Source organism: Barbus barbus, assembly GCF_936440315.1.
Source record: "Barbus barbus genome assembly, chromosome: 48".
NCBI classification, from domain to species: domain Eukaryota; kingdom Metazoa; phylum Chordata; class Actinopteri; order Cypriniformes; family Cyprinidae; genus Barbus; species Barbus barbus.
In genome coordinates this window covers 16,171,095-16,197,976 of record NC_136726.1, presented here as the reverse complement: position 1 = coordinate 16,197,976, position 26,882 = coordinate 16,171,095, and the positions used below count along the sequence as shown (strand labels likewise).

Genomic DNA, 26,882 nt, shown 5'->3' with positions numbered 1-26,882 from the left:
GGACTTACAGTGCGTTTTAGCCAAGTGGCACATCTCATTGAGATCAAGTTAGCTGACATGGCCACCAGCATGTGGTGTTGTGGACTGAAGGCTGAATAAAACGGGTTACAATAGTATCTCCAGTTGCAATATTTGTTTGTGTCTCACCAGGATCACAGTACATACTTAAACTACTGCTACAGTATATAGTATACATACCGTGCACAGTATTCAAATTTGCAATATAATTTTTTTTTCTTGATCCATTATATTACACTGCTAAATCAGACACTATTAAAAAAAATGGATTCAAAATGGCAATCTCTGAATTGCATGCGATGCGAAGGTCACATGACAATGTAGCACACAAATCATTGAAAAGTTGAGCAAGAAATGACAAAAAAGACTTAATGAGTCTATTATGAATCAAACAACAACCTTTTAATATATTTTTGAATTGTTATTAATAATAATAATAATTTTATAAGCTATAGTTGAAGCAAAATTATGTTTGAAGCTAAATATGTAAGAAATAAAATGACTTGCATAAAGAAACTTACAAAATAAAGTATCTACATTACTTTAAATAATTTAATAAATAATAATAATAGTAATAAAAATAATACATATAAATTATTTTCTATATAAACGGTTTATTATTGTTAATTAAAAAATAATAATTACATGAATGCAACAAGACTGTAATATGTATTCTTAATGAGTCTTTTCTGAATCTAACTGTATTATTAAATTCCATATTAGTATTTATTTTTTATAATTTTTTAATTACTTTATAATAGTAATTTATACCAACAGTAAATAAGCAAGTCTGCATATATATATACACACACACACACACACACACACACATAGAGACAACTACACATACTATTATTATAGATATACTATTATTTTACAACATATTCACTATTATTTTAATGCTACTTATTATTACATACATTATTACTACTTTTACTAGTTCTAGATCCTTTAAGTTCCTGGATTGGTATAAAAACCTGATTCAGGAGAGGCTACTAGTTCACAATCTCAACCTGGGCTTCATTCTCCTCTCCGAATGCGATGAGATAGAGCACAACACCGTGCCCTGTCAATAGCACTCGCCGGAAATAACTTTATGAATAATGCAACACAGGGTCTGCCCTCTACTTGCGCAAAGGCACCCAAGAGAGGGGGGCTTTGACTCTTCTCTTTCCCACCAGGGTGCACATATACTACATATACACACACACACATATACTACACTAGATATACCTTTGGGACACAACTCGGCTCTGAAGCACACACAGCAGCAGGTCTACACCACCACCACTGCATGTAGTTCACTCTACAAGTCCACAAGCACACGCTCTTCAATTATTCCACAGACAGCTGTGAAATCATCATGAGCCGCTCCGCCCCTGACGTCTCCTCGCTGAGCAGCTACACGAGGAACTGCTCTCTCTCCATCTTCCTAACTAATTCTGAAAGGTAGAAGCAAGGATGAGATGGGCAGGGAGCACATCAGGGTTCCGCCATCAAACCCCATGTGTTCTTCACCCGCTGATGGGAAATAAAGCATGCAGGCTTTCTGGCAGACAGGATCTGCTCATATTTTGAGCAATTCAATTAGGTGGGATAGACAGATATGGGGTCGGACTTAAAGACATGATCCAGGGGCTTGGCTCTTTCTAAAGGGTATTCGTAACAAGTGGGGGTGCGTCTTTCAGCGAAGAGAATTAAGGAGACATGCTCCATCCCTGAACTCATCCACTCTCGAGAGATGATTGTCGAAATCTCTCATCTTTCTTTCTCGCAATCTCTCGCTCTCGACAGACCTGCAATTAAAGCTTTGGAGCAAGAGACTCCATCAGCAATGCTTTGTATTTTAAGCTAGAAATGCCTAGCTCCTTACAAATGGCGACACAAAAGTCTGGCATTCAGAACAAACGTCAATCAACAACTAATGTCTTTGTTAGTTATGGTGCGTTTGCATCTGAAAGATTGCATTTATGAGTAGAACGAGCACCACAAAGTCATAATAAGAGTGGGAAACTCTCTTTCAGCCCCAAGTTTGTGAGTTGTAGGCATATCAGTAAGAAAATATGGCAGTATACAATAGATGCAGCAGTAAATTTGTTAAAATTAAACTAAACGAAAAAGAGAAATGTATCAAATTAAAGTAAAGGAAATTGAGAAATGTGTTGGCAACTAGCTGAAATGTTTTTTATATATTATTTCAGTTAATGTTTATTTTATTTCAAGTAACAAAATAAGCTTTCTTGTATGCTTTTAGTTTGTTTTAGTTATAGTTTTAGTTATAGTACTATAATAGTACTATAGTAACTATAATAGTACTATAATAACCCTGACAGCTATGATAGAATACATAGTAATTTAGTTTGCTTAGTAGTAATTTATCACCTTCATAAACTGCATAAAAACAAAAAGAAAACACATCAATGCACATTCTTTATCACATTGTGGAAGAAGAGCAAAAGAATCTTGCTGTATCATGTGTGGAAAAAGGTACACCGCCATCTTGCTCCCACCAAAGTAATCTAAAATCACCTGATGTTGTAATTACGACTTCTCAACTCAAAAATACGAGCTTGCTAGGTAAGGAGGGCTTAAACGCACCATCATTTGACTGTACACTTAGCAACCTGAGCTGATAAAATGTAAAAACTGTAACTTGAATGCAATATAAGTCGCTTTGGATAAAAGCGTCTGCTAAATGCATAAATGTAAATGTAAACCTAGCCTAGCCACTACATCTGAAGGCTGCATTTATCAGGCTGAAGTAGCTACAGTACTTGCTAAAAACCTAGCTTAGAAGAACAGCTAGACTGGTTTTAAAATAGCCGAATTGCTGTGGTGCAGCTTAGAAATGTAGTTAAAGGGTTACTCCACACCAAAATGAAAATTGTGTCATTAATCACTTACCCCCATGTCGTTCCAAACCCTTAAAAGCTTTGTTCGTCTTTGGAACACAATTTAAGATATCTTGGATGAAAACAGGGAGGCATTGACTGTCAAGCAATTAACACTGTCAAGGCCAGTCAGAATAGTCCATCTGCCATCAGTGGTTCAACCACAACGTTATGAAGGTACGAGAATACTTTTTGTACGCAAAGAAAAAAAAACTACTTTATTCAACAATTCGTCTCCTCTGAATCAGCAAGACGCGGGACGCACCACAAGAATACGTTTTCTTCATTTGTTTAAGCTTTGATTTTAACAAAAATAGCATATCCGTGCTGCGCGAATTGTTGAATAAAGTCTGAATAAAGTTTGTTTTGCGTACAAAAAGTATTCTTGTAGCTTCATAACGTTACGGTTGAACCACTGATGGCAGATGGACTACTCTGATGATGTTTTTTATACTTTTCTGGGCCTTGACCTTGACAGTGTTAATTGCTTGGCAATCAATGGGACAGTCACAAGCCTCCCGGTTTTCATCCAAAATATCTTAAATTGTGTTCTGAAGATGAACTAAGCTTTTACGGGTTTGGAACAACATGGGGGTAAGTGATTAATGACAAAATTTTCATTTTGGGATGGAGTAACCCTTTAAGTTAGCAGTGTTGCTAAGCTATAATTTTTTACTCTGCATGGAACAGACTTAATGCTATTTACTTTCAACATGTGGGCTAAAATATCTACACTATTAAATATTAAACATTACTTAAAGAAAAAAACTTTTAATTTTGTGTTTATGCTAGCAAGTAGTACAGTAACTAATGTGATTGCTTTTATCAAACAAGTTGAGTGCAAACTTCACTGCACTGACGCTAAAACAATTACTAAAAAGATAACCAAAGAGCTGACGGTAGTGATTGACTTCCAACAGTATTTTTTTCCATATTATGGAAGTCAATGGCTACAATCAACTGTTTGGTTACCAACATTCTTCAAAATCTCTTCTTTTGTGCTAAACAGGGGAAAGAAACTACAGGTTTGGAGCAACTTGAAAGTGAGTTAATGATGACCATTTTCATTTGGGTGAACTAGCCCTTTAACCTCTGTAAAAAGTTGATAGATAGCGTTACTATCAATTAGATTAATCTGTGATTTTTGAGAACTCTTAACTGAATCCATGAAGTCTGAACTTCTTGAGTCTGCATGATTGATTTGAACACTGAAGTCAGCTGTGAGGTTTGCGAGTAACTAGTTTGTGAAGGAAAAATTCAAAATAAAATCACGTACAGTTAATCAACTCACATAAACATTAGCTTCTCTCCAAAGAAAATCTTCCAACATGTGTGCCTTGAACACTTTCCATCCTGGTAATATGGCAGAGATCTAACCAAATCAAAAGCCATTTCCAAGCAAAAGCTAATTGTCTAAATGGTCCTGCGTTCCCACGGGAAATGCTGGAAGTTCTGATATACCACCGCACTGAATATGTCATTCGCATCCGCACTACCACTGGCGGCTGAAGATAAACCCAACCTATTTCCATAGTTATTAGTCTTCTTTTTACTCCACGCCAATATTGCCAAATCAAATTTAACACTCCTCTTAATTGCTCAGACCTATCAGGGTATTAAATGTTCAGTCTTTTTAAACGTTCTATTACGTTTTATTCTTTAGGCTTGAAATATTTAAAAAGTCACTTAAATCAAATTCCAATTACCAATCTAAAACATCCCATTGGGTGACATGGTTGTAATTATTTAGGGAAAAGTAACGGTGGTGAGCTCTCCAAGTTTCCAAAGCAATTATGAATTAATTAAAACAAGATATCCTCATAAATTAGTAATGAATGTACATGAACTACATCTCCTTTGTTGATGTACTTTGCTCATATCAATATTCAAGCTTTAATTATGGCAAATTATGGTCGTATAATTGCACGTTTTTACTTAAAGGCATGACCTGACCTGGAGGTTTTAAAATTAGCCACCCTGCAATCCATGCTAACAATACAAAGACTTAAATAGAAAAGGAATTACGTGTAAAGCAGTCTCTTATTCTCTCTCTCTTTCCGTAGGTGTTTTAGCTTGATGAAAGCTAGGCCAGACAGGAGAGTCTCTGATGTGTTGGAAAGAATACAAAGCAAGGTAATAAAACACTAGCATGAGAAAAAAAGAGAAAAAAAGAAGATTAATGAACCTTACGAAAACGCTACAAACACAAACTTCGATCTGAAGCCTGAGTCAAACTCAAAATTTCTTTCCCAGTCTATTACTCTATAACAGCCAAATAACATTGTTTTTAGAAAGGAAACACTTAACAGGAATTTCTACGCTGCCCAGAGACACAGTTGGGAGTCAGTTGTCAGCCAGTCCCAGGCGAAGAGCTGGATTTAGATGCTTTGCACATCCATTTTCAACATCTCAAATGATTCTTGGAACAAAACAGACTACAAAATTGAAATAATCTGTTTCAAATAATCCCTTTTGGATTAATCTGTTCAGAAATACTCAATCACTCAATATGGGTGAACACCATGAGGCACACAAATAGTGTTAAATATTCATCATAAAAATTGACAAATTCAGAATTCACATCAATGAATGACTAAATTAACTTAATTAACTTAATTTCCGGCCCTAGCTAATGAATGAAAGTCAGACGGAAAATCTTACAGTACTCACAAAATAACCACATTTTGCATCAATAAATTATGAACACAGGAACCATTTTATTTTTGTGGTGTGGTTAGCTACTAATACAACATAAAATTAGGTAAAAATACCAAACAATTTACGTCATAAAAGAGGTATGCTTTTACAATTAATCTCTTAGGTTTAATATATATTCTAATACAGCCTTTAAGAAGTATTGACTTCATATGATCTGAGGACAGTTGGCTTTAGGGTACTGGATTAATAAATAAAAATAAGTTGAAAAATCTAAGAAGAAAATATTTTAGTGATCACATCAGATCTATTTAAAAGTATAATCAACATTGTGGCGCACGAAGCAAAATTTCCCTTTCAAGAAAATTTCAAATGGGTTAAATATCTATCTTCAAAAGCTGACATGCATTTATGTTGAACATTAATAGGATAATGGCGCTAAATGTCAGACCCGACGCGCACCAGGCAGCAGAGGAACTCCTTGTTCCCTCTGCGGTTAGACGGTACTGTTTTACCATGTTTGCTGGATATTGATACCAGCACCGTGGGCCGGTGGATGGAGGATGAAGGGAGTTTGACGGGGGTGGAGAGCTATTTATGAATGCACAGGACATGCATCGGCTGTGCTCTCATTAAAACTCCTCTCACGGTGGAGGAGGAATACGGCCCACACCCTCTGCGAGGCTCTCCTCCACTGCAGTCTAGGCCTGAATTCACAAATGAAACACGACTGGGTGCACTGATCCGGGATCAGGCTGCCACTTATCCCTTATTGTGCAGATAAGCAAATAAAACAATTTCAGAGCCATCAAGCTATTAATATAAACTATGATTTCATAGACGACAACTTCTCCAAATCTTTGGTCAATCGTGTCGAGGATAGACGATGAAGAGCGCCTCCGTTTTGCAGATGGAAAAGACAGATTTGCCATTAAACCCAGGTGCAGGAATGTTCTCTCCTTTTCAGTTATAGGAAATTAAAAAATCTTCAGTGGCAGCTGGGTAATTAGGCCTGTAGATCTTGGATCTTGGCCACTCTCCACCGCTCGCCACAAACTGAATCTCATAAATGAGATCGCCAGGTCAGAGCACCTGTTAGGCAGAGTGAAAACTTTTCATTATCAAAGAAAACAGATTGGCAACATCTTTTCAACAGCAGGACACTGGCCCAGACAACAAACACATATGTGGTCACGAAAATGACCGTTTGAATCATACTGAGATGATGATAATAGCCACAACTATGAATCTACAGTCTTGACGGTTTTTCTTCTTGGTAAATGCAGGCACACAGCTAGCATAAATAATTATTTTGTAAACAACTATATGCTAATTAATAAGCAGTGTTCGCTAATAAGCTGTACTATTTACTATACATAATTTGGGTTATTATTCCACTTCAGTTCATCCGATTTTGAGATGTTGGGTGTTTATACTTTTCAAAGTGATCTGACTCTCAATTTTTCAAAAGAAAAAAAAGCACATAGATGCAGTCACATTAGCGTTATTTCATTGAAATTTTGCTGACAAAAAGGGGAAATCGTCTACAATAGTGTAGTGATGTATGACTCAGCTCACACAGAAGTAACTTTCAAATTAAGCAGCTTTCTGTCGGTCAATGTGGTAAAAAACTATTGCAAAATCTGTGTGGGAAAACTTTCATCCTCACGTGAAGTTCCAATTGAAATGACTGGATTTCGCCCGCCAAAACTTGCCAAACAACTTGAAAAGTGACCACAGCTTTACAATGAATGAGGGAATGGAGAAATATCTAGAAACCCAAACAATCTGCAAAAAAAAAAAAAAACAGCCTCCTAATTACTTGTTTTCCAGTAAAAATATCTACAAATCATTATGCAACACTGCATGTTCAATACTAGCAACAGGTTTTAAAAATATATCAAGTAATCAAATTCTTCTCAAATAAATTTTGTTGCAAAACAACTATATAATTCATCATGTTACAATGTACTCTCATATTACTTTTATTGTTTTATATAGAGCATAGAGCACTTTTATTGTTTTATATAGAGCATGAAAACAACAGTTTGGGGAAAAAAAAAACCCCAAAAAAAACAACTATGATTTTGTAGTCATATAGTCTAGTATGCATGATTTTATAGAAGCTGTTATGATTCTGCAGCCATAGACTCATGTATGCTGTGAACCACAAAAGGATGTAATTTGTACTATAAAAAATATTTTATATCTGAGAAACTATTTATTATTGTTTAGCACGTTATTTAAATCTATTTTTGAACAGAGAAGACTATTAATAATAAACATGTTGTAAACATACTTAGACTCGTAGCATTCATCATGTTACAATATACTCTCATATTATTGTTTTATATAGAGCATGAAAACAACATCGTGCCGTAAGAAATTGAAATACAATGAATTGTCCATCATATTCAAACACTGTAGTCTGGAATTACAGTTTGGGAAAAAACAACTATGATTTTGTAGTCATATAGTCTAGTATGTATGATTTTATAGAAGCTGTTATGATTCTGCAGCCATAGACTCACGTATGCTGTGAACCACAAAAGGATGTACTTTGTACCATTAAAAAAAGGATATTTTATATCTGAGAAACTAATTGGTATTGTTTAGCACGATATTAAATCTATTTGTGAACATTAAACATTCTTAGATGCGTAGCATTCATCGTGTTGTCGTTTGGGGAAAACCCAACTAAACGGTTCAGGTTTGTCACAATAACACGCTAACTAATGCAAAAAAGAAGCATTTACTTACTTATCAGATCGATCGATGTATTCTGGAAGAACTCTTGGCTCTCATTCTGAGGTAAATCCAGCCTTTACTCAGCGCGTCTTCTTCCAGAAACTAACACCAGCAGAGATGAACGGAGTCTCGTGACTGTGTGTTTGTTGTTGGGCGTCTCCAAGGTTATTTACGTGGTTATTTACATGTGAACACGAGGGGGCGGGATCTCATTAGAAATAATGAGTTAGACTGGACAGACTGAACATCGTGTCGGTTTCATACGGATTACTTTATCACAGAACATTTGTTTTCGACAACACTTACTTCAGTTGAAAGCAGACACTTTAGGCTTTCTATAGAGATAACTCTCATGTTTCTGTGTTGAGTATTTGCTGAGTTACACTTCATTTTAGTGACGCGTTACTATAAACATATCGCGGAGGAGAAGGAGAAGACAGACAGCGCACCCTGTTTGTTTTCTTTTTTCCCCAAAACCACAAAGTTTTGTTGTAATCGTGAGTGTACTCAAAAAAAAGTAGACACTTAACAGTTTCGATTGACACTTATTTGTGTGACCAAAATCAACAGAGCATTTTTAGTGTCTTTTGCACTTATCTTAAAAAAACCGAGTTCGTATCGCCGGCGATACAGCCGACCCCAAAGGGTTAAGGACGGTTCGATATTTTAACTGGAAAATCAGATGAAGCACTTGATTTGATTTTTTTTTTTTTACAATCTAGAGACTGACAAGTTTTATCAAGCTCCTAGAACCACCCAAAATGCCCTAGCAATACTAAAAATGAAAACTCGCAATTTAGCAATTATTTAGACCTGAATATCACACGGCAAAAAAAGGCTTCTTAATGAGTTTCCAGTAAAAAATATATATATATATGCTTATACAATATTTAAGCCAAGTTTTACAAATCTGTCAAGTAATACAAACCTTCACAAATAATCATTGTTTTAAAGATATTTCAATATTTTAACTGAAAAAATTAGATGAAGTACTTGTTAAAAGTCTCAACACTGCAAAGTCTTAAGGTACTTCTGAATATTTAAATGATATGCTAATGAAATCTCTACATTTTCATATAAAACTTTGCTTAAAACTGTTATTTTTACAACCCGCTACAAGATTTAACACACTGTGGTTGGGTTACTTCACATCTAAGAATAAGCCTGACGCACACTTGGCAGAGGAGGCACACTTCCTGCGACTTGGAACCCAAAACAAGTTTTCAAGACACCATCACAATGACCTTATAGAGACTCGGCCACTTGCAGTTGGAAAGTAACATTTCATTACACAGAGAAATGCCAAGATCGGAGGCAAAATCCCACTTAGCCTTTCATCACAGAAAAGCTCCCCTGGAATCCTAAACAGGCCCCCAAAAAGACGAGGCGCTCTCAGGGAACAGCGATACACGGCTAAACCCAACCTGCATCTTGCCTGGCGCAGGTGCCCTCTAAGACGCTCAATCCCATTTGTGACGCCCACTCCTGTTTTCCTATTGCTGTGGCTTCCTGTGAATAGCAATGACTATCACAAAGAACTAGGACCCTCTGGCAACACGGAAGCCCTTAGCCCTGTGCTTACAGACTCCTATAAGACCTCTTAGGCTTTATAGAGCATCAGTCAAAGTCAATACATGTTGAGTCAGAATGCACAGGCTTACCTGTTATAGATGCTACAGGTGTAAAGCTTAGTAGGAAGATTTCAAATGTAGCAGAGGAAGTAAGACAGAAAGATCTTAAATAAAGTTGCACAAATATAATATTACATTCATAGGTTTGTTTTTTTTAAGTGTTTTATGGTCACCAATTTACAGTGAAAACAGAAATATTGTGAAATGTTATTACAAATTAAAATAGCGATTTTATATTTGAATGTATTCTAAAATGTAATTTATTCCTGTGATGCAAAGCTGAATTTTCAGCATTATTACTCCAGTCTTCAGTGTCACATGATCCTTCAGAAATCATCCTAATATGCTGATTTGCTGCTCAAGAAACATTTATTATCAGTATTGAAAACAAATGTGTTGCTTAACCAAGATACATTTTTTTCAGGATTCTTTCAAAAGAATTTACATCTAGACTCACTGACTGACATCTAAAACAACCAATCCAAGGGGTTATCTTAAATTAATTATACCACTGTAATAACTCTGAAAAGAAAGAAAGAAATGTTATACAAAAACATTTGCCCTACACAACTTCAGAACAAGTCAGAACGGACTGATTACATAAATACAAATAAATAAATAAATAAATGTGTGCTCTTACTCTTGGAAGTTGTGTTTAGCCAATCAGATTAGAGTTTACTAGACTGAGAAGGGACTGTGGGCATCTGTGGATGTGCGTCAGAGACTGATTCTGTCTTTCAACGCAGTCAAGTGTTATCCAGTGTGATCTAATCAATGAAAATGCATGTTACTATCAGATTTAAAGGGTCTGACATTATTTTCAAAATGAAAAAGAGCAATATATTCAAGTCCTTTGCAAAAGCAAGCAGGCAGGCGAGCATGAACACGGTATGCCGTTAAAGATGCCACTACTGCCTACCTGTGGACGCCTCTCATCTGCTCTCTAGCCGAGAAATAAACTGCAGTGGATCATCCACACTGTTCTACTGTCTATCAGGCGCTTCATTAGCCATGCAATGAATAAAAGATCAGCGGCAAGTAGGAGGGATAGAAAAAAATGAGAACGAGGACGGGAGAGCGCGAGGAAAAAGAGAAAATGAAAACGAAGGAAATCTAAAACAGCAGCGGACGAAATTATTATCTCCAACACTTCGATGATTGAAACCCAAAGCTCCCTCCTTCGTATTATCCTCCGTCTATAGCGGGGAATATTCTAGATTGGAATGTCACTGTCGCTGTTATTCCATTACTTTTGGCTAAATCAATAGTTTTCTATTGAATTAGGAAAAATCGCTGGGAACTTCTTGTGTTTCATTAACTTTCATCACCGACAGTGGCTAAAAATTGCCTTGCTGGCACACAAAAAAAGCTGCAAAAACTGTCCATTTACAATTTTCCTAGTCATAAAGAGACAGAAGTTTATTTTTATGTCTTCTAAAGAGGTCTTCTAAAGGCTTTATCATTTGCTGAAAGGAGAGAGTGATCAATATTTTATCATGGTCTATGACCACTACAAGACCTCTCCAGATGTCAGGACAATGGCATTGTGACAAATAAGAGTAGCATCATGTAAAACCAGCCTCTCACACTATCAATAAAGTGAGTGTCTTTCTAACTAACTGTGAAAAAAAAGATATATTATTTAATAAATACAATTATAAAATAATAAAATAAAACAAAACAAATCAGTACAATTAAATTAAATATAAAACATAAAAAAATTAATAAAATTAAAAATGTAATAAATTAATATATATAAAAAATTAAAATAAAACATTAAAATAAAAAAATAAAATAAAACCTTGCAGCAACAGTTATATGACCTGCTTAAGCAAAATATCTACAAACCTACATTAAACCGCCATGTGACCTTGAGATCTCTGGCTGTCATTCTTACTGAGTGCATTCAGCTAAATTTAGGGAGCGATTCCCCATCAAACACGCAAACAGAAGTGTTCTCAGTGTGGGGTCTGACAAAACGCTGTGTAACTTATTTGTAGAAGCAGCAGGAGGAGGGGTGGCATGCACATATTTTTGCACCACACTGTTTCGACGCAACAGCGGCCATCATTTTGCCTCAACTTCCTACTGTTATTTAGTGTCACGTATAGCCAGCAGCTACAGCAGTCTGGTGAATGTACTGATAAACTGGCTCTTGTCACATGCCTTTGTTTAATACAATAACAACAGAAAATTATCATCATCACATTATGGCTGCATCTCAGGCACTAAATGTACAAAGGTGATTTATATTTGACTACCATGGGATGTAGAGCTTTTAGTTGTAAGGCTTTGGAATACCTCAAGACATATGTAACAGTTTTAGTCTTTCAATTTTTAAATCGCATCTTAAAACTCAGTTTTTAGATTAGCTGATTCTGATTTATATAGTTATGTGTATTATTGTGAATTGTTGTTTTTTTGTTGTTGTTTTTTTACTGTTTATGTATTTTATTATATGTAAGGTGTCCTTGAAAGGCACCCATTAATAAAATGAATTTTTGTTTTATTATTATTCATAGGTGATTAGTAGTAGTATAAATTATTATTATTTCTTCTTATTATTATTATTCCTGTATGTATTTTTACAAGTTTATCTTTATATTCAACTACTACTAATAATAATAATAATTTATTAAATGATGTTGTTATTATTATATTATAATATTACAGTATTATTATTATTTTACATTGATTAAATAACAACTTCATGTTGATACTACTACTCCTGATGACTACTACTACTAATTTACATATTATAAATTATTATATATTACAACATATTATTAGTAATACCTGTATTATTATTATTAGTAGTAGTAGTAGTATCATTATTATATCTGTATGCATTTTTATGGATTAATATTTAATATTTATATACTACTACTACTAATAATAATAATAATAATAATAATAATAAGTCTATAATAATAATAATATTATATTATTTATACATTATTAATATTATTGATAATAATAATAACTTTACGCATTGATACTACTACTACTTTACTAATATTACTCTAATATTAATTTACTAATATTACTACTGATGTTATAAAAATAATAATCTTACTCTAGGTAATGATCATGTTATTATATTAATATATTACCAATCATTTTATTATGATTATTATTATTATTACTATTATTAGTTTTATTATTATTATTATAATTGTTGTTGTTGATTATACTTTTTGTATTTACGCTACTACTACTAAGAAAATTATTTGTTATTATTAATGATAATTTATGTATTTATTATTTATGCTACTCAATACTACTACTACTACTAGTACTACATACATAAATGAATAACTATAATTTATTATTATTATTAATGAATATACCATTTTTCTTCACTTCAGATACAAATACAACTATTAAAACTACCCACAATTGTAAATAAGACATGTATGTATGTATGTAAGATCAGTGGCAAGAAGGTCGAATATAAAAAAAATTGAACAAATGGATGTATTTATGTGGTTCTGCATGTCAAATACCAACACAGGTCCACTGGTGTGACTTAATATGCGGATCCATGCACCAGATCTCCTTCTTCGTAAACATGTCCACCTCTGGACAAATTCCATCAACCTCACATAACCAAAACGGACCATTTTAATGTTACGGAAAGAATCTCCGATCAATAGCACATGGCCCCATTTAAATGACACACCGGGATTATTTATGACTGAAGGCAGCCACCCAATACAACAAGTAAAATGGAAAAAACTAACAAAGCCATTATTGGGAAAGTCTCCTGATTAACGTAGCACAGAGAGACCTTGACCGTGTCACACGGTCATATCTGCATCCACACCATGAGGGTCGTTGAGGTTGGCCTGCTCTATATTGATCTTTCTGCCATTAAGGTTATCATAAAGAGGGCCTCCAGACACATTATGAACATCAGGGGTCACACAAATGGATGCTTCCCATTACTGTACTCGGGACAGTAGCGGGTCAGTCCATGCCAACGCGCCCCAAGATCAGTCACATGCGCCTTCAAAATCCATAATTTGCACATTAGCAAGAGCTTTGCATTCTTTTGGCTGTTTGAACGGGTTGTTAAAAGCCTATCGTGTCTAAAATATTATTGAAAATAATAATGTACATGACATGCTCATTCATGCAAGAGCTTATGTCACCAATATCATAGCGTAATGATAAACAAAAAGCTTTTTAAGCTCTCAAGGTCAAAGAAAAAGTCATAAAAGGGCTTTTAATAATAATAATATTAATACACGCTACAAAGACAGAGTTTTCTAGGTTAAGAATGTCAAACAACCATTTCTGAAAACACAGACGAAAACAGTTTTCTTTTGATCCGACACCTAAGGCTCTCAAAATTGTCAAATTGCACCTGTGTTTCTGTAAATAAATAGGCAGTAAATAAAACAGGGACTTTGCTTAGACTTCACGAGGTCTGTAGACAGAGCTAACAATTACTAAAACTAAAGCAGAGACAGAGAGGAGCAAAGCTGGTGTTATTGGATTTTATACGTTTTGTGAAGTAGTTTAGCTTCTGGTTGTTAAACCATGTGAAATGAGCTTCAGGTAATTAGGATCAAATAAATAGGATAGCTGATTTTTAAATCAATGGATGCTTTCCTTTAACCCTCCCTCGTGCTTTTCTTAACATCCTTAAATGTGTAGGGGAAGTCGTGGCCTAATGGTTAGAGAGTCGGACTCGTAATCGAAAGGTTGCGGGTTCGAGTCCCCGGCCGGCAGGAATTGTAGGTGGGGGGAGTAAATGTCCAGCGCTCTCTCCACCCTCAATACCACGACTGAGGTGCCCTTGAGCAAGAACCCCCAACTGCTCCCCGGGCGCCGCAGCATGGCTGCCCACTGCTCCGGGTGTGTGTTCACGGTGTGTGTGTGTGTGTGTGTGTGTGTGTGCATTTGTTCACTACTCACTGCTGTGTGTGTGCACTTGGATGGGTTAAACGCAGAGCACCAATTTCGAGTATGGGTGACTTTACTTTTTTTACTTTTTTTTTACTTAGTTGGGAAGGACTCTACATCCTGTATGTCTTGGATCTTAGAGAGTCCAATTCTGTATGTGCCACAAATAAATAAACAGAAAACTAAATTATAAATAAAACAAATTAAAATAAAATGAATCTCTCTTTAAATTTAGGATATTACGCCTTCTATAAATAAATAAATGTAATTTTCTTTGAAATGTAAGATATTTTGGGATATTAAGGGATTTCACCATTTATAAATAAACTAAACACAAAATAGTTTAAAGTAGTCTGTAATTTCCTTTGAAATTGAACATTTTTACCCTTTTATAAATAAATACATACATTTTGATTGCTTCCATTGTCCTCATTTGTAAGTCGCTTTGGATAAAAATGTCTGCTAAATGACTAAATGTAAATAAAGAAAAATAATGAAAATAATCTAGAATTTTCCTTCAAACTGAAGATATTACTAACCCTTTTATAATGTAATTTTCTGTTAAATGTAAGATATTTAGTGATATTAGGGATTTAACCCGTTTATAAATCAACTAAACACACAACTGTTAAAAGAAATCTATATATATATAATTTTTCTCAATTTAAACTGAAGACATTACTAACCCTTTTATAAATAAATAGGCTATATAAATGCAATTTCTGCTAAATTTAAGATAGTTAGAGATATTAAAGTATTTAACCGTTTTTATAAATTAAACATACAAAAAATTATCTATGTAATAAAATAAATCGAACTTTCCTCAATTCAAACTGAAGACATTACTAACCCTTTAAGAAAGAAAGAAAGAAAAAAAGAAAGAAAGCCAATCGGTAGATCGATAGAGCAATCAATAGATAGATAGAAATAAAATAATAATAATAAAATAAAATAAACTCAAATAAAAAGTGTCTGAGACCCAAACAGAACTAATGACATTTAAAAAAAAAAAAAAGAAAAAAAGAAAAAAAGAACCGTTTTTAGTTTTCATAAAACTAGTTGTAAAAAGATCAAATGATTTCTCGTACATTACACATGTTTGTAAAGGTTTCACACTTGCTTACTGACGTTCATGTGACATCTACAAATTCTATAAATATTCCATGCATTTCATGAAGCCCACGCACAACAAGCATTTCCATAGTGTCCCTATATCTCCATGACCTTTCCCACAGATGGTATTACAACCAGGGCATGAGACAAAAAAGAAAAGCTGATGCAAATGAGATCCTATTGCGTTTCCTTAGATACGCCACTTCGATAGCAACCCTCTTCACCTCTCTCAGCCTCTCCTAGCACAACATATGCCATGGATGATTTCACAGCTTCTAACATGGTTTCCAGCAGCCACGGCCAGACAGACCGAGCTGAAATTAGCTGGCCTTGCACATAACCACACCTGCCAGCACAAAAGACACCTTAGGAGTCACAGATCCTCAAGCAATACCAAACCAAAAACCCAATCTACAAACGCTTAGTCAGTGTTTTACCTAGTAAAACGGCAACTAACTAACTTTCCCTTCCTGGTTCCTGCTCAAGAAAGAAAGTTTGATCGGCACATAAGGAGCATAATTATAGATCCATTTGTGCCCTGAAGCTATTGTTTGATTACCTGAAAGCAGCAATCAAGTAGGCAGGCGAGTGAAGTAAAATGAAAAAAAAAAATCCTTCTTACGCACAATGACGAGCACAACACATCAGTATACAGTAGACGCAGTTTGAATTTCCATTAAAATGTTCTTCAATGAGCGACCTATTTTTTCATGCCTTTTCCATCTATCAGCAGGTACGTGACACTGCTGATGGCTTTTATAGGTGTCGATTTGCAACGGCCGCTTTACTTTGAAAACGCTTTTTGAAAGCTCCGGTGTAATTGAGCTTCAGAGATCTTTCCAAAGTAGCGCCATTTAGATTTCAGGGAGTCATTTTCAACTAGGCCTATCTGAAACTGTTGCTAATCCACTCCTTTTAATCACACATGAAATTAGGCTCTCAGACGACCATCAGAGACCCCTGGGATGGCTGAATGGTCAATCAACAATAGTAAGCGACTTGTTTGCTCAGAGAGAGAGTCCAATGTTGTATGTGCCACAAATAAACAAAACAACAACAACAAATATACTAAATCAAATAAATTAAAAGCAAATAATAAAATTGAAATCAATATATATTTTCTTGAAATTTAAGGTACTAACACTTTTATAAATAAATAAATAAATAAATGCATTAATTAAATTTGATTAACCCTTTAATAAACAAATTAATTGCTTTAATTAAAAGTTTTTAAAAAAATTAATATTATTACCCCTTTAATAAAGAAATAGATACAGTAAGTATAAATATAAATTAATTTTAAAAAATAATGTTGAAATTAATCTTTTTTTAGATGTTAAATAAATCATACATAAATAAATTTCCTTTAATTTATGTAAATTAATATATATATATTTACTATTGCTCATTTCTGACACCTCAAATTAGAGTTTTATAAGAGATTTAATAAGAATATTGTACAGTTTGCATTCTGCTTATGTATTTATATATATATATATATATATATATATATATATATATATATATATATATATATATATATATATATATATATATATATATATATATATACATAAACAGAATGCAAACTGCACAATATTCTTATTAAATCTCTTATAAAACTCTGATTTGATGTGTCAGAAATTACTAATAGTAAATAAATCATTACTGTTTAAAATGCTATTTTTGTACTCTTTCTAGAAGTCAGAACAATCATAAATGCAAGTAGCAATCTAGATTCTTTCATATTGACTTCACTGAGCATTTTTTGTTGTTGCATATTTAAATAAGAGGGATCTGGTATTCTGTTCATATTTTGGCCATGCTTTATGACATTCCATTAGCAAAATAAAAGAATAGTGCTGCTAATACAGAAATACCATTATCGAGAGTACAAAAAAAGACAATTTGTGTAATGGATAGGCTTGATGAAAACAAATGAGCAACACTAAGGGTACTCGATTACTCTGATGCACAACATACAGAAGACTAAAACAAAGCTGGGGAAAACAACCATAGATTGTAAAAGCTGCAAACATGGCAAACTCTACTTTGGGTTATTCTCACTCAAAAATATGAAAAACTGCAAAAATGGGTGGGCCTCAACCACTTGTGATGCCAACAAATACTATTTCACATTAGTGTCGCATGGTATCGCATGGTAGCTATTGCAACTTCTGTTAGTCTTTTTCTCAGGACCAACTTAATTTTTCTACATCCAAAGGTGAATTTTAGAGGATGTATGAAATTAGTCTTCCCTCAAGCACACACAAGTGTCATACTTGAATCTAAACTGTTGTTTTAACTTAACACACTTCACAAACAGAAGTGTTAGCTTTAATGGAAAGGATGTTTATTTTATCTTTCTTTATATGCAACTTGATTATATAAAATGATTAAGTTTTCCAAATGCTTTTGGAAATTCACAGTGAAGATATTTACATTGTTGCAGTCTTTTGAACTTTCTATTCATCAAAGAATTCTGAATCACAGAATATTAGAATGATTTATGAAGGATCATGTGACACTGAAGACTGGAGTAATGGCTGCTGGAAATTCAGCATTCACCAATTATACTCAAATATAAAATAGTTATTTTAAATTATAATATTTTCTCACAATATTACTTATTTTAGATTAAATAAATGCAGCCTTGATGAGCATAAGAGACATAAAATTATAATCTTCGTTGTAAACCATAAATCTTACTGACCCCAAACTTTTAAACGGTAGTGAGTCTGCCTACCATTCATATCACACTACTGTATATGGGGCAAGTTGTCACACTAGGAAACTGCATTTAAATAGCTGACAGTATAATAGGCAATTTAACAGCTCTCAAGACAGATTAAAACAAATATGAAGTATGTGAAATGACAAAAAAGAGGCAGAAATGAGAAGATTATAATTAATGAACTGTATTTATACATATAAAAAAAGTGACATTGCCCCGACCTGACATTTATGTAAAAACGTTTCTGTTGACTCGAGACCTAGTTAATTGGATGTACCGCTGACCAGATGACAACTTGCCCCAGTCTCCTCCAAGGTTTCAGTTGGCCTTTAATAGTAACATTGAAGCTAGTTGGCCTGAAGGAGGAGAATCGCCATCATTTGTAAATTGGTCAAGGTCGAGCGAATACAATAGAAGTGGGTTGATGACTCGTCTGGGAATGCCGACTAAAAATGTAGACCGCTTTTACAGGAAAGCGTTCAATTTTGCTCCTGAAGTACCCCACATCTCATTTTGGATGTCCACCATTTGTTTACATCATTAACTCATTTGTAGAGGCTCCAAGATTGGGTGTCAAATAAGAGAAACACCCAAAATGAGCAGCAAAGGACTGGACGAGTTACAGGAGCTGTCCAGCATCAGAAGGTGCTGAAATCTCTACAGCTACTGCACAGAATGAAATCTTTAAAGCAAACAACTAGCCAAAAGTAAATAAGCGAGAAAGGACTTGCACACTTTAGCGACAAGCTTCCTGATCAGTGCACTCTGGATTGTCAAGTTAGATGCAGGAAAAGGTTACCACTATCCCCTCTAGTGGCCTTACACAGTGACTGGAGACAGGGGTGTGAAAACGTCTCCCTGTTGAGCTCATACATCAGTTTGCATACACTATTATGCAGTTTCCTTGATAGAATACGATGGGAAAAAGTGAATCCGTCACAAAGCCGCTTTAGAGTTGTCATGGCATCCCTTTGTAGGCAATTCCCAACAAAGAATCAATCAGGTTTTTGTTCACCAAAATGTACTCTCTTGTTCACACTGCTGCAGTAGCATTGACATAATTCAACGAGAACACGATCTGTCTCGCATTTTGCACATTTGTAGCTTAAATTATTGATATTATGTAATGAAAACCGATCCAGACTGATGGTGTGTCCAGTGTTGAACCACAAGATGGCCCATATGAAGAAAACTTTGAGAGGGAGAAAGAAGAATTGATGTCTTAATATGCCAAAACTAATAGCTTTTGCAATTCATGTCATTATTTGGTATCCAAAGCCGGTTGAAGACAAGGACGTTAATGTTTCCTTTGCTCCAGGCGTTATTATTTAGTTGCTCAGATCAGCAGAGGGCCATTACGCAGCTCTCTTATTTATCCCAAAACCATCAGAGACCATCAAAAACACCATCATATAGCTATTACAACATTAATGTTTCTGTCTCTGTTTACTTATTCGACTTTAACCTTCTAATAGAAGCCAAACACTGGAACATCAGCCCAGAAATGAATGCAAAAATGAAATGTGACTTCAAAATCTCCATGCACTTATTAATATAGGCTGGTATGTGACTTCGAACTCATGCAAAGCTTTTTTCTCCCTCTATCTCTCTCTCGCTCTCTTTAATAGCACAATGCACCTTTGACGAAGCTCACGAATGTGACAAAATTCCTTTTGGGATTCCGGTCTTGAATACAAAGCAGCTTCTATAAAGACTCCTCTCTGTGAAGCCAAAAAACCAGATGCATTTAAGCTGTGCAATTAATTGTACCCAACCAGGTGTCATTTATTTGGAATTTTTTAACATTGATTATATACTTTGTGTACATGGAATAATCTGTTTCTTTTTTTATGCTTGATTTAATATGGACACTCAATTGAAATCCAACAGTATAATTGACATTTTTAGCTACTGCCCATCATTAAAACCCTTCTCATCCCACACACCAACACAAAGCCTGGAGTGAGTGGGAGGCTGAGAGTTGATCTCAATGCACACATGGACTCAACATGTGATGGACACTTGTGCGCTTGACTTACATGGAGGAGATGTTCTCAAACAGGTCCGGGAGGCTGTTAGTGGTATTCCCATCGCTCACGGTGTCCTGTAGTGCCAGGAGGGGAAAGAAATTCCCTTGGTAAGACTCGTTGCAAAAGATGTTCGTGGTAGAACAACGGCAGGTCGGTGGGCAGTCCAGCATGGAGCTCATATAATCTTGGAAGATGTTGAGGAGAAACAGGATCCTCCACCAGCAAACGCGGGGTGGGATGGAGAATAAATCCATGTTTCCAGGTGCTTCCCTCAATGTTTTAGCTCCTCACTAATGTTCAACGGCAACGGATATCCGTGCAGTGATGCGAGAGCGCGCGAGGGTGCGTGGATGAGAGTGAAGGTATGTCAGATCAATGAGATCGGCAGTAATGTCCCCAAGAAAAGAGGGGGAAAATACTCCGTCAATGTAGAAAGGGCTCAAAAATCAACGGTCCCAGGCTGTCCTCCTCTCCGGGCTGCATGGTACAAGCTTCCCCGTCTCCTCGGTGCTGTTTGCCGCGCAGTTCCAGAGTGTTGGAGCTCCGGCTTGAAGACTAGAGCGTCAGAGCGCAGTCTAGTGTGAGAGAGAGAGAGAGAGAGAGAGAGAGAGAGAGAGAGAGAGAGAGAGAGAGAGAGAGAGAGAGAGAGAGGTACATGCTCCGAGCATCAAGTCCCACCTACTGGGCAGATTAAAAACTGACGCACCTGCAGAACGGCAAGAGCGATCAAATCTGCACCGGGAAAGAACGCACTCTGCAACAGGCAGAAACACTGCTGCCAAACTCCTGTATACAAAGCAGCAAGCACGATGTACAACCATTACGTAACAAATACGGACGTCCGAAATAATAATAATAAAAAAGGATCCATCCTCGGGAAGGGAAAAAAAGTTCTTAAGTGCTAGTCATTTTTGAAAAACAAAATAAAATTATTTCTACAAAAAAATATATATGTAGCCTATATGTGACCCTGGACCACAAAGCCAGTCATAAGTAGCACGGGTATATCGGTAGCAATAGCCAACAGTACACTGTATGGATCAAAATTATAGATTTCTTTTATGCGAAAAATCATTATGAGATTAAGTAAAGATCATGTTCCATGAAGATATTTTGTAAATGGCCTACCGTAAATATTTCAAAACTTAATTTTTGATTAGTAATAGCCTGCTAAGAACTTCATTTAGACAGCTTTAAAGGCGATTTTTTTTTTGCACCCTACCAGATATTCAAATAGTTGTATCTCAGACAAATATTGTCTTATCCCAACAAATCATACATCAATGGAAAACTTATTTATTCATCTTTCAGATTATGTATAAATGATTTGTATCTTTCAGATTATGTATACATGTCACATATACTGACTAAAATCTGATTGAAGTTAAATACTTTTTTCGCACTTAAAATATAAGTATACACAACTTCAGCATTTATGGTATGTTTTAATGAACTTTTTTTACTGATTTATTGTTTTCTCTCAGGTAATAAGAATAATATTAAACATTGTTATTGCAAATTCGCCTAAACAAATACGTAACGCTCCTTAATGATTTTAACACATTTTAATCAGTATATCTATCTATCTATCTATCTATCTATCTATCTATCTATCTATCTATCTATCTATCTATCTATCTATCTATCTATCTCTCTCTGTCTGTCTATCCTTTAAAGTCTTGGCTACAAAAAGAATACAAAACCCCATCCAGAAAAATACTTTTATTTATTTATTTATTTATTTTGAGTATCTCCAATAGATTCATACATGAACAACTGATCTGTTAAGCTTTATATGTTTGCCAACAAAACTTATGAAGCTTTACAAAAGCAAAACGAAAATTAACAAAATAAATAGTTATATCTGATAACTTGGCAGTATGGTAAAATTGTCATTTTATAAGCACAAACTCCTCAGACTAAATGGGAAAAACAGCCCTTTGGGGTCACAATCATGAACTCTTGTTCTTCTGCTGTGGAATCATGTTTTTACTCAACTGTAAGCTGATCTCTGATGCTCCTGCTCTTTGAACTCTGAGTGGTTCAGAGTCAAAATGTCCTGCTTAACCATGCCCTCACACAATTAATGTGTAACCACTTAGCCATCTGCACATTCGACACTAAATCACCAGCGATGTGGCTGACGGCTTCACTGTAGCAGCAAGTTCTGCTATCGCTTAAGCAGAAGATTTGTTGGAGTCCGAAAACAAGATCTATGAGGGCATTGGTTCCCTGTAGGCCACACTAAGTATGTCAGCCTTGTGTCTACACTCCTGTCCTATCCACACCTGGGCACTTCTAATTCAGTATGGTGTATTTGAGGATCTTCCCAACAAGGAAAAAACAGCATGCAAGAGACTGCTAGAAAGATATTACGAACTTCTTGTTGACATCTGTGGTTCTTGTCCTAAGGTATATTGGACTTTATTTGTCCTGAGGGTATCTGTGATTAACTGTGTCTGTACCGTCTGCAGATTAAGCTACCTGCAAGGATGAAAGAATTTACAGGACATTGGTAAACGGTATACAGTTGTTCACCTCGACTGATAGTACACTCGTATCTTACGAGTGCATGCACGAGTACATAACATAACATGAGTGAGAAAACTGTTTATAGATACAGCAAGCCCATAGATGTCAACATATAATTATATTTGTGTGGGTTAACAAACAAATAAACAGGCTGATCAGGACCAGTGTATGATATGAATACTATTTATTATATTATAATAAATGTTTACAATTAATATTTTTGTTACAGGTATTACAGGCATTTTGGTGATATGTGATGACGTGTAATATTACAGATAACAGCACAGGTTATACAATGGAACACACAAAGAAAGAAAGAAAGAAAGAAAGAAAGAAAGAAAGAAAGAAAGAAAGAAAGAAAGAAAGAAAGAAAGAAAGAAAGAAAGAAAGAAAGTAAGAAAAGAACACGAAAGAGCTGTGTTTAAAAAAATGCATTCTGACGGCACCCATTCACTGCAGTGGATCCATTGGTGAGCAAGTGATGTAAATTTCTCCAAAACTGTTCTGATGAAGAAACAAACTCGTTTATATCTTGGATGGCCTGAGAGCGAGTACATTTTCAGCAAATTTTCATTTTTGGGGGGGGTATAATTTGCCTTTAAATTAATGTAGAAATTTTATAATCCTTTTAGTTAAAATATTATTTAAAATACCGGTGCATTCTTTTATTTATGCAATTAGTAGAACAAACACACACATCCTGTTTCAGTTTTAGTGTGGAATGTGTTTTATCTGTTGAGAGCACCGTGGTCTGTAACACCAGAAAGAAAAGAACCCCATCCTTCCCTTCACAATCTCATTTCTACAGCTCTCTCTTCCTTTTTTTCTGTGACATATTAGACATTTCTGGGTCTCCATAAACATGACAATGGAACAAATTTCTCATTAAAATTATCGTATAATGAGTAATGATGACTGGCACCAGTATATATTGTTTTTGAGTGTGTCATAATCCAAAAAACCGAAAACAAAACAAAAACTTTTACTAGACAGGAAATGTTCGCACTGCAAAGAACAGAGGGGGGGAAATGTGTAATGGCGAAAAGGATTTTCTTTTTCAACATATTGTATTGATTTTAAGCATTGTTAATCGCTTAATTAAAATGTTGAATATGCCATTTGCATTAGTATTGACATGACTTAATATAGAAGTACTGAACTGGCATGGAGACAAAGATTACATTTCAATTACATATTTTCATTTCAGACTGATTCAATAACACCCTTAACATTGTAGGGCAAGGGTCTTCAGCAAGGCCTGCTATTTACAGTTATCTCAAACTAACTTTTGGGATTTAAAAAAAGTACAGTATTCCTTATCCAAAATTACAGGAACAGTTCACCCAAAATTGACATTTTGCTGAAAGATTACTCCTCTTCAAGGCCATTCAAGATGTTGATGAGTGTGTTACTTCATCTGAACATATTATTTGTTTCTTTCTCTATCCATAATATTGCTTTCTCCAGTAGAAGAGTTATCTGAATAAGGAGAGAAATATGCACTATGAAATTAAGCACCATTTACAAGTGAAAATAGTCCAAAATGTTATGTTAACAACAACAACTGTTAACAAAAGTTAACAATTATGTCGGTGGGTTTTGACATGGTGGATGTAGAACATCTGGCTTTTTTTTTTTTTTTAAGAAAGGGTTGTGAAGTAAGTTCAAATCGAAATGTAGTACCTACTCAGACAGTACACAATTTCCGGATGCAACGATGTTAAACATCTTAATGATGTGTTTGTAAAAAGCAGCTTTACAATAATTGATTTCCTTGAGTCGTGTGGATTATTGTGATGTTTTCATCAACTCTCATTCTAACGGCACCCATTAATTGCAGAAGACCCACTGATGAGCAAGTGATGTAATTCTAAATTTCTCCAAATCTGTTCTGATGAAGAACCAAACTCATCTAGATCTTGGATGGCCTGAGTACGAGTAAATTGACAGGTACATTTTTATTTTATTCTTTTTAACCAGAAAAGCTGAAAAGCAAAAAGATTAAATAAATGTTTTGTCGTCTCTCCCACAGAACAATGTAAAAAAAAAAGACTTGCAAACCATTAAAATAATCATTATTGATGTGCATTTATCATAATGTTAATATAACACCATATGCATGTTATTATAGGCCAGGATTAGAAGCAACACTGTTTGATACAATATGTAACAGAGGTTCTCTATCCACCAAGGGATCCTTAGCCTGAAGTGTTTCAGTATTACACAAATATAGTTTAATACAGAAAAATAATGCTATTAAAAATGAAGATGATGCAATATGACCCATTTTAATGTAGTAGGCCACTAAGACAAATGGAGGAATAGTACTATGAAATAGCTACAAATAACCACAGCTAAATGCAGGCACATCACGCCTCACTTTATTTTCCCCACAATCGCCAATGTGGTCACACGATAAATATTTGATGCTGAATCACTTAAGCTTCATCCTACACTAGCTTACCCAAATTGGCCGCATTCTAGTAGATGAGCAAACATGTTAAAAGCCCTGGTTAAAACAGAAAGCAATAGCACATATACTGGAAGCAAGTTATCATTTAATACAGAAGCACTTCCCCTTCCTGCGGAAATCAACCTTATCTAATTTACAGAGAAACATTATAGATTCTTCAGATCAGCACATTGGTTCACATATGATTCATTAGCAGAGGAAAATCAGTTATTTTATTCCTTAAAGCACCAGTACAAAGATGCAATACAAATTTGACTTAATGAATCAAAATGTATTTACTTTAAAACAAATTATTTCTCTTACTGTACAATCCAACAACAAAAAAACAATAATATTGTTATATACAATAATATTATCGTTGTTATACACACAGAACAACTGTTTTCAACATTTATACTAATAAAGAAATGTTTCTTGAGCACTAAATCATCATATTGGAATGATTTCTGACGGATAAAGCAACGGCTGCTGAAAATTCAGTAATAAATTACAGAAATAAATACAATTTTAAAATATGTTTAAACAAAAGAGTTATTTTAAATTGAAATAATATTGCACAATATTACTGTTGTTATTATATATTTGATCAAATAAATACAGCCTTGGTCAGCATAAATAAAAAATTAAAAAAATCTTACCGATTACAAAACAGTACAGTATATATATTTTTTGTTTAACCGTTTGTTTTTTTTCCATAATTTGCCATGATTAATCATTAATATATGACCAGACCACAATTAGATAGTAAATAAGGATTTTTATGATACACATTGACTTCACAAACTGCTAAATAAAGTTATTTAAGGTGTTCTTATACTGATATGTTTATTTTTTTAACAGTTATTATAAGAAGCAGCTGGGTGTTTAAAAACACACAAAAAAAAAAACTTTCTAACTCCCCCTCTAACTTTTCCTCCCCATCATTTATAAGAGCCTCTCCATTTCCACCCACTAACTCAGATACTCATACATACGACACAGACAGGTGTCTGTTTCACATTGCTCCCCTCTGTCAAAGCGCTGACCTGCCCCATCTTTCCTCATCATGAGAGATACAGAGGAACGGAGCCACAGAGCCGTGGGGTTGAAGCCTGCTTGACAGAGCAGAGGAACCGAACCATCTGTCATTCTCGCTTCCAACGTGTC

At 34.9% G+C, this 26,882-nt stretch overlaps 1 protein-coding gene across 1 annotated transcript in view; it reads right to left on the bottom strand.

The window, feature by feature from the left end:
• The window catches only part of LOC306866326 (NT-3 growth factor receptor-like), a 98,824-nt gene extending 77,537 nt beyond the window's left edge, over positions 1–21,287 (bottom strand). The window contains exon 1 of the mRNA XM_079411441.1: positions 20,741–21,287. Within this exon, the coding sequence (XP_079267567.1) occupies positions 20,741–20,985 (245 nt within the window). The 5' untranslated portion in view covers positions 20,986–21,287. The remainder of the gene's footprint in view (positions 1–20,740) is intronic.
• Positions 21,288–26,882: the final 5,595 nt, after the last annotated feature.